General features: G+C 43.2%; 2 protein-coding genes across 3 annotated transcripts; one reads left to right on the forward strand and one right to left on the reverse strand.

Annotated features, from left to right (window-relative positions):
* Positions 1-82: 82 nt before the first annotated feature.
* On the reverse strand, positions 83-2,631 carry elp5 (elongator acetyltransferase complex subunit 5). The gene is made up of 8 exons (XM_037477997.2): positions 2,321-2,631; positions 2,150-2,210; positions 1,955-2,035; positions 1,461-1,672; positions 1,045-1,220; positions 867-962; positions 657-757; positions 83-536 (listed from the first exon to the last, which is right to left on the reverse strand). Exons 1-8 carry the CDS (start codon positions 2,373-2,375, stop codon positions 428-430), a joined length of 891 nt encoding a protein of 296 aa, XP_037333894.2. The 5' UTR covers positions 2,376-2,631; the 3' UTR covers positions 83-427.
* A 178-nt stretch (positions 2,632-2,809) lies between these two features.
* On the forward strand, positions 2,810-7,604 carry phf23b (PHD finger protein 23b). Of its 2 annotated transcripts, none has more exons than XM_037477995.2 (5): positions 2,810-3,381; positions 4,681-4,712; positions 4,829-4,921; positions 5,018-5,636; positions 5,788-7,602. In XM_037477995.2, exons 1-5 carry the CDS (start codon positions 3,354-3,356, stop codon positions 5,979-5,981), a joined length of 966 nt encoding a protein of 321 aa, XP_037333892.2. In that variant the 5' UTR covers positions 2,810-3,353; the 3' UTR covers positions 5,982-7,602. The 2 variants fall into 2 exon arrangements, with proteins under 2 accessions (XP_037333892.2, XP_037333893.2); XM_037477996.2 differs by lacking the exon at positions 2,810-3,381 and adding an exon at positions 3,391-4,399 and having other exon boundaries at positions 5,788-7,604.
* The last annotated feature ends 600 nt before the right edge of the window (positions 7,605-8,204 follow it).

The following is an 8,204-nucleotide window of genomic DNA, read 5'->3' on the forward strand; positions in this document are numbered from 1 at the left end:
TATCTATTCATCATTATGGAATCAAAATTAGTCACATCACAGTAATATGACACAATATAATCATATCAATAAATATTACCCTTGATTATGGGTCTAATGGGATTTATGGGATTTAAGAGTCATTATGTTGACATTGGTTTAGGCTCCATAAAAGGGAAAAAGCATCCTGTAATTATATGAGAAAATTCTGTGTTTATTTCTATCTTTCCTTATTAAAAAGCAAGGCACTCAATAATATAAAAAACAACACATTTGGATAAAAACTAATTTAATAAACATAATACAGATTTCTTGCAGAGATATTTTACATTATTTTATATCTTCCAGATGCCACCATGTATTTTTATCTTCCCCACTGAAAACGACTCAGCGAGGAGGACAGGTAACGTGGATCCTCTGTGCCTCCAGTGGCTTTTGTTCCAGAAGCCTACACGTCGAGATCATCGTCAGGGTCCTCTTGGTCATAGTCATCGTTCGCATCAGGCTCATACAGAATTCGTCCTGAACCGGGGCTCGAGTGGAGCAAAGCCGTTTTCCTGTGAGAGAAAAAGAGGACAGCGTTTACCAAGTTGTTTTTAAAAAAAATTGCGCAAACGCATTGAGTGTAAAAGGAAAAAAAGGCAGTTAAAAAATTTTGTTGTGTAAAAGTTAGTTACTTCTCTTTGCTGAAGACAAAAGGTAGTGCAAGTTTCTCTTTGGCCTCACGCTCTTTATTTGATAGTCGAAGATTGAAGGTCAAGTGTGCTGTAGGGTCTATCTATAGAAACAGAAATAAGGACACTTTTTTTTATCCTGCCATGTCCGATCTTCATTCCATTGGTCCATTCATGGTGTAATGGTGTTAATAAGAATGTTGTATATTGTACCTCCTGTTCCTCTGTTTCAGCCTGTTTGGGTCCAAGTTGGCTATGCTTGCTCTGTACTACTACTGTTAGATCATTGTTTATGGTGAAAATATCCTCCTACGGACAAGGAACAAAGTTATCAACCATTTTTAACCATGACGGACGATAAGATAGTCATCCTGAAGCAAACACTGCTTACGTCTTGCACAACTTTCCCAGATTTCGAGCGCTTTGTTATCTTTGCCACCGCGTCGCCTCCCTTCATCCCAGGTGCCACTGTGATGACTGAAGAAGCCAAGTGGCATACACTTCCCACTGTACCCCTCTGATGCATATCCCCATGAAGCAGGGCAATAATAGCTCTCACAGCTCCCCCTAATGAAAACACAGAAGAAACAAAAACAAAGAATAAAGTTACACTTTGTTCTAATACAAGGCCGCCATAAATCTAGTATTTCACAAAAGTATGGAGAGCTTCTTTTGATAAATATTTTATATTCCTCAATTTCTCCTAATTGACATTCAAAGACAACTTTGAAATGACGTGCTAAGCCATGCCTGCAGTCCCACTACAAAAACACATGCATTTAGAACGTCATGGTGATGAATAGTCACTTTTTCGAAGTTGATGAAGAGTCGCGCAGACAGCGGGAGGACTGAGGTGTCTCAAAATCCATGACAGAGAGTCGATCACTAAGGTAGCTGGTTTGGGGTGAGATGTTTGCTTGACCAGACGTGAAAGTTCCTCCAAACAGAACTGGTGGACCGTAAAAGCCGGTTGATCAGTCCAGCCGAGGGGGTCCGAATAAGCATTGTGAAAGTGTAGCCTGAAGTGACAAAAAGCATTGTGATAAGCCAGGTTTAACAAGACGGCTAAATAGCGGTGGTTGCTGAATACAATTATTCAAATCATTTACGAATCTTGACTTAACTAATAATATAGTAGAAAAAAATGACAGGAATTAATTTTCAATGAATAAAAAATTAACAAAAGCAACAAACACTCACACTGCAAAAAATCGAACCTTCCATTTTGCTTGATAAATTACTTTAATTATTAACCCGTATCTAAGCAGATGGACTACATTTTCAGCACAAATTGTACTTACCTTTGAACAGGTGATCCTTTCAATTCATCTTTCAGCTCTTCCTCACTGGCCTCAAAGCCAAGGACATGGACAGCTTCCTCCCTTTATTCATATCATAGGTCAAGGTAGTTTTTATAAAACTAAATGTATTTGGGAAATACATAAGTGTAATAACACAAACAACCAATAACCATACATGTCGTAAAAAAAACTTACCTGTTCAATGCAGCATTGATGAAGCTCTTCAGGAGGTGTCTACCAGAATAACTAGCAGAATCTAACGATGCAAGTACAAATCACATGGCTTTACTGTATGCTATGGCTCCAGTTCGCACCCGTCAATGTTCGCGATTTAGATTGAAATGATACGACATTCAAAGCATTTACCTCGAATTATGAGAAACCCTCCAGCGTCAGAGCCTTGCAATAGTTCAGTCAACATTGTGCTAACGTTACATTAACCGCAGCGTTAAGGTACAATGTAAAGGTCTAGCTAGCTTCAGCTAGTTAGCATGCCTCTGATTGACCACCTACTTAAACGTCAATACCATGGTAAAATAAAACTAAACGCTACGTAATTTAACTCAAGAAGAACGGCATTGCTCAAATTTCAGAATCGCAGTAGCTTATTGTTTACGGGTAATAAAGCTGTGTCTGGCCAAACCAAGTCCAACTTGGTTCGCTAAGTAACATTGGCGTTTCAAAAAACCTCATATCCCAAAGTTCCCTTCAGAGTACTGTTGACAATACATGGGAAATGTAGTTTATCGACACTCATGGTGGGGGTCCCTGACTTCACGGTGAACTACGTTACCCAGCATCCCCTACGGGCTACACTGCGCTGGCAGCCTCAAGAGGTTTCTGCCGCGCACGGAGAAGACTGTGCGGAGTAAAGTCAAAACTCCAGTCGATTTGTGTGGCTACAGCGAAGATACGAAAAAAAAAACTTCATCGGAGAAGTTCGCATTATGGACCTACATTGATTCAAATCCAAGGATTTCTTTTTTTACGGTTCTTCTCCACTTTGATATGGAAGGTTATATAAATGTAGTGACGAAGAAAAGCGAGCTTTAAGGGCAGCTCGTTAAGCGACAGAGGAATTAGTATTTTGTCCGGCTAATAACGTTAGTATAGCGACAGTTCTCAGGCGGTTTGCTTGTGGTGCGTTAACGTTTGCTGTTGTAACGGATCCCCCGCGAGGGAATTCCTCAACTTCGACCCACAGTGTAGTATTTTTGTTATTATTTTTTTTAGGAAGAGTCTTTTCGGGCTTCCGCGCCCTTGGCTTGTTGCTGCGAAAGTTCCCCGGCGGTAAGGTGCAGCCACGCCGGGGGAAGCACAGCGCGACGGCCGCTACTCCCCGGCTAGCTCGCCTGCTGCTTCTGTTCCCTCGGATCGGGGCCTGGTCGGTGAGGCGACAATGCTTGACATAATGTCTGAGCACCAAGGTATGTTTCACCACCATCAGCTGCGAGCTATTTAACGAACCGTTCCCGTGGGATGTGGGTCTTTCTACTGTTGAAATCGGGTGTATTTTTGCGGCCATTAAGATGGCTATCCTAACGTAAGTTATGTCTCCCGTTGATGTTACGTTTGGTTGCGTATGCTGTATTAATAACACACCAACTTGTGCTTTGTCGACAAAATGCCCTGAAAGTTGTGATAAAGTGAATAGCGGGTTTTTTTCCACGACCGATGTTGTTGACTTGACGCTAATGTAAACGTATGTATTGCACAGTTATGTTAGCTTGCTCGTTAGTTAACGCGCCGATCGATCTTAGCTTAAGGTTAATAGCGAATAGCTGGATAGACAACAATACCCAACCCCTCACACCAAACACCGTTGACCTCAGTCAGTCTGTAGGTAAATGTTATCACCTGTCATTCTCGAAAAACATTGTTTTTTCGCATTTGTGGAAACCGATTAAACGTTGCTCAATGCTAACACCGAGCTAACATTGCTAATAAGCCTCCCACTTCCATTTCAAAAAAAGACAGCGCGATTAGCTAGCTGATCGACTGGCTGGTCGTTAGCATAAGTGAAGTCATCGAAATGACCAATTAGCAATATCGAGTTTAGATGCCCCCCGCCGCATGTGTTGCGCGTTAAGGACCAGACTAGTCGTCACCCTGCTTGCATTTATCTCTGCAAACGGGATAGCGTGCGTTTAGCTTCTCCTCCAAGTGTCAGCTAACGTTAGCAGGTAGCATCCAGACAATACAACATGACTAGTTTTTAAAGCTTTCTAGCCAACAAACTGAGTTTTGTTAGTAACCCGTTTGCCAAAGCGGCTCTTTGGTTTTTGCCTGGACGTGGAATCGATGTAAAAGTATTCGCTCTTAATGCTCAAATGCCCAGACTTTGTGTGAAGTTCAGATGGTGATCAAGTGACACCGGTTGCGGTTGTTTGCAGACACGGTCAAACAGCGTTGACGATCCGATGACTGGCATCCACCTTTTCTGCTGTAATGGTCATCAATTAACTCACCTCTCACGTTCAATGCGACGTCAGTTGACAAACACTGTCCTGGATTATGCGTAACATCGTTTGTCATCTCTTAATAACCCAGATGAAGTTATTGATCCTTTTGTGAGCTAATGCTAGCGTTAGCCCACATGTGTCTCATCACTCGCCTGGGCAACATAGTGCTTGGTTATTCTGTGCATGGGTTGTTTTCTGCAAAAAGAATAAGTGCAACAAGCAAGACTGGTTCAACAGAGTTTTTTTTTTCCTCCTCTCCCCTAGATTCACTGTTATCGTGCAAAACGGAACCATTGGTGAGTACCTTGCAATGTTGCTTTGAGTGACATGTACAGTAGCCCTTTGCATGTATGTGTGTGTGTGTGTGTGTGTGTGTGTGCTTGTCGTCAACTAAGACGTGTGCTCTCTGTAGCCCCCAGAGCGGAAAAAGAGGACCGTTGAGGACTTCAACAAGTTCTGCAGCTTTGTCCTGGCGTATGCCGGTTACATCCCCAGTCCCAAAGAGGTGAGCTGCCGTGCCTGTCACTGTGGATCTTAGAAGTCGCTGTTATTGCCTGCGCTGTGAAGAAACACTCAAATTCTTGTTCTTGTTGCCTCAAAGGAAAGTTCCTGGTCCCCGACATCATCAAGCTCCGCCCACAGTTCGGGGCTGTCGGCGGATGGAGGCGGCGGCGGCGGTGGTGGCGGCAGCAGCTCCACCGGCAACACCTGGGCAGACGGAAGCTCCGACATCCACACCATCCACACGTTTGTTCGCAAAGCCCGGGCGAACAAGGGCAAAAGTATTCGCCGCATACACTCTGATAGCACTCTGCTGGACAAGATGCGCCTCAAAGACTCCCTTTATGAGAGCCAGGCGACCGCTAGGGCCGAGCGCAAGAAGGACAAAAAGCTGAAAAAGCTGTCGCTGGGTTCCGGCGTGACGGCGGCAGATAGCGGCAGCAGCGAGGGCGAGAAACGGGCCCGCATCAAGCGCAGCAAAAACTCCAAACAGCCGAAGCCCAAGAAGCTCAAAAGCGCCACGGCTCAAAGTGAGACAGACTCTGAAGCGCAGCACGCACACACAGAGGTACGACCCGCGAGGGAGGAGCTGACGGAACACGGCGGCTCCACCCCGGGCCTCGGGAAGCTGCAGCCCGACGAGTCCATCAGGGAAGCCGAGATGAGCTCCAGTGAGGGGGAGACCTGGATCGCCGATGAAGACATTATGGTGGAGTCAGGTACAGCACGCGCTTTTGGCCCGTTTTTGAAATAACAAATGTGTTGCGGTCATCTTTGCCCCCTTCGTTGTCCAGTTCTCAACATTTTTCTTCTTTCTGTTCTTACCAGCGTTTTTATAGCTCATAACTCTTTTTCTCTTCATCGACACAGGGGACGATTCATGGGACTTGATCACCTGTTACTGTGGGAAGCCATTTGCGGGACGGCCCATGATCGAGTGCAACCAGTGCGGCATATGGGTGCATTTGTCGTGTGCGAAGATCAAGAAGTCCAACGTTCCAGACATCTTTTACTGCCACAAGTGCAGGGACTTGAGGCGGTCTGGACACAAAAAAGACCCGTAGACCGGAAGAGGGTGTGAGGGACGAGGAACAACAACAACAACCCCCCCACCCTCCGACCCCCCCTTTCGCTATCCTCCTTGACACTTGTTTTCTTTGATGCCTACAGCCAAAACAGCCTAACTTATCATGTGGATGGCAACTGTATTGTCAGTTTGTAGGATTTCTTTTGACAATCACAACCATTCTTATTTATCCCTCACGGTTTCCTATTTTCGTTTCTTACTTCTTTCTTTGGCTACTGTGAAGAACTGGACAGAAGGCAACCATAACAACGGAGACTCATTTTTTTAAAGTAACTAATTGATTGTTTCATTAATTGGCTTCATTTCTTTTTGTATACTGTGCCGGTCATGTGCACATAAACTGTCACATTTAATCTCATACCCAGTGTAGGTGCATTTTGAGTTGTAACGTATTTCTTGAGAATGTTGACAAATCATTGAAAATGGCCCCTTTTAGGAACTCAAGAAGTACAGTTTTCAGTTTTAATTAACCATTTCCTTTCAACTTCCAATCAATGCAAGTTTTAAACGTTGGCAAAATTGAACGCATAAGAGGTGGAGAATGTCACCCCTCTTATTTGTTTAAGTCTGTCATGATGTCGGATGATGAGCTCATTTTATTTTTGATCGTATTCTGGCGATTTACTTTTGAGTTTGCATTTTTGTTTAGGTCGTCAGTGATGATCACTGAACTTTAAAACGTAGAGATTTCACTCCCCTAGGAAAAAAAAGTGGTCTTTAAATTCATAGAATCTGTCAACTCTTATTCATTTTATTGTTTTGCATCTGCAAATGTACCTAAATTTGCTACATTTCAAATTGCACACGGACAAGTCTCGCAGCAGGGCACTTTTTAAAATATAAACCCAAATACCTTCCCACTGCATACACTGGGGGGGTATTTGGGACCTGATGGGCTTCGGCTGATTTAAATCTGTACTTGGCATGTAGCTGTGTACATTCACGATTGAGCGCTTAATGTTTCTTCCTGTCTGGCTTGTTAATCAACGCTAGCCATTTACCATGAACAACATTTCCATCAGAATGCTACATTTTGATGCTTTTGTTTTCATGTGCGGTTCAAGTTTTTCTTTCTTTCCTTCCCCCCCCCCCCCCCCCCCCATGTTTTAAAAACTCACCTGACACGAGGGCGTATGGTCGCTTTGAGGCGAATGGGCCTGGGCGGCGCTTTACAGGATCAGAGGCCCGGCTTATGAATGGTTGTAAAATATTTGTTTTTTCTGTTTTCATGTAACTGTTTATTTCTTAGCTCTCTGAGGAGCGGGATTAGGGATGCGCCCGCGTCAGAGAATGGACATAAGATTGTTTCACATCGAGAACAAAGTTGTAGTGTACAGAAAATAGGTTGACGCCGCGTAGGTCGTGGCGTTCGTTTATGTTTTTTGGTTTTACCATGTGCTTTTTTTTTTTTTCTTTTGTTGGTGGGAGAGTCTTGTTCTCCAGTAGCAGTTGCACTCTCTCTACAACCACAATTCTGTGTACATATCCTGTTCTTTGACAACTGTACATATGTGAAAGAGAAGAGAGAAAATACCCAAGCAAAATCTATATTTTCTGCAGTCTGATATTGTTTTCTTTATTGTAGCTTGAAAAATAAAAGTCTTTGGGAACATAACAATGGTATTTTTAATAATTTGTATTGAAAGAACACAGGTATTTTAAAAGGGTTGTTTTCCCACATTTATTTAGAGGTTTGCACACAGCAGTGTTTGTCGTGTTTGCATCTTCTACCACTAGAGGGAGCAGGTCAACAGGCTGCTCACTTGTTAGTGTCAATTAAGGAATGAATATGGAACATAAAATACAAAGTTCACATATGGTTTGGCACTGAGGAAACTTTCTGAGAGCAATTGTTGAAGTAAGGCATTATTCCCTGTGTTCTTCAGAGTAAATGTCAGGTTTATCCTGGAACAAAAATGTACAAATGATCAATGTCTTAAAAATGTATCCACGCTAATAATCATCAAAATACTTAACAAAAGCCATCTAATGGCGCAGATCACATGCAAATGACCTGAAATATTAGTGATCCATAAATTAGGGAGGAAAACGTACATTGTAGTCTGCTATGGAAATTGTGAAATTAAACTAGTGGTACACATGGATGAACGTTTTTCTCTTGCAACTCACTTTTCGGTTCCGGAAGCTGGACATCTGGAAGCTGCTGATGGAGTCCAGAGGAGCAACCTTCCTCCTGAAG

Source organism: Pungitius pungitius, chromosome 1 (genome assembly GCF_949316345.1).
Source record: "Pungitius pungitius chromosome 1, fPunPun2.1, whole genome shotgun sequence".
NCBI lineage: Eukaryota > Metazoa > Chordata > Actinopteri > Perciformes > Gasterosteidae > Pungitius > Pungitius pungitius.

What these genes read in the sequence shown, in the direction of transcription:
- elp5 (XM_037477997.2), bottom strand. Translation starts at nt 2,375, where the DNA reads ATGTTGACTGAACTATTGCAAGGCTCTGACGCTGGAGGGTTTCTCATA. An exon ending in AGGGTTTCTCATAATTCGAG is followed by an intron (nt 2,211 to 2,320) that starts GTAAATGCTTTG and finishes TTGCATCGTTAG; the next exon opens with ATTCTGCTAGTTATTCTGGT. An exon ending in TTTGTCTTCAGCAAAGAGAA is followed by an intron (nt 537 to 656) that starts GTAACTAACTTT and finishes TTTCTCTCACAG; the next exon opens with GAAAACGGCTTTGCTCCACT.
- phf23b (XM_037477995.2), top strand. Translation starts at nt 3,354, where the DNA reads ATGCTTGACATAATGTCTGAGCACCAAG. An exon ending in CATAATGTCTGAGCACCAAG is followed by an intron (nt 3,382 to 4,680) that starts GTATGTTTCACC and finishes CCTCTCCCCTAG; the next exon opens with ATTCACTGTTATCGTGCAAA. An exon ending in AGACATTATGGTGGAGTCAG is followed by an intron (nt 5,637 to 5,787) that starts GTACAGCACGCG and finishes TCATCGACACAG; the next exon opens with GGGACGATTCATGGGACTTG.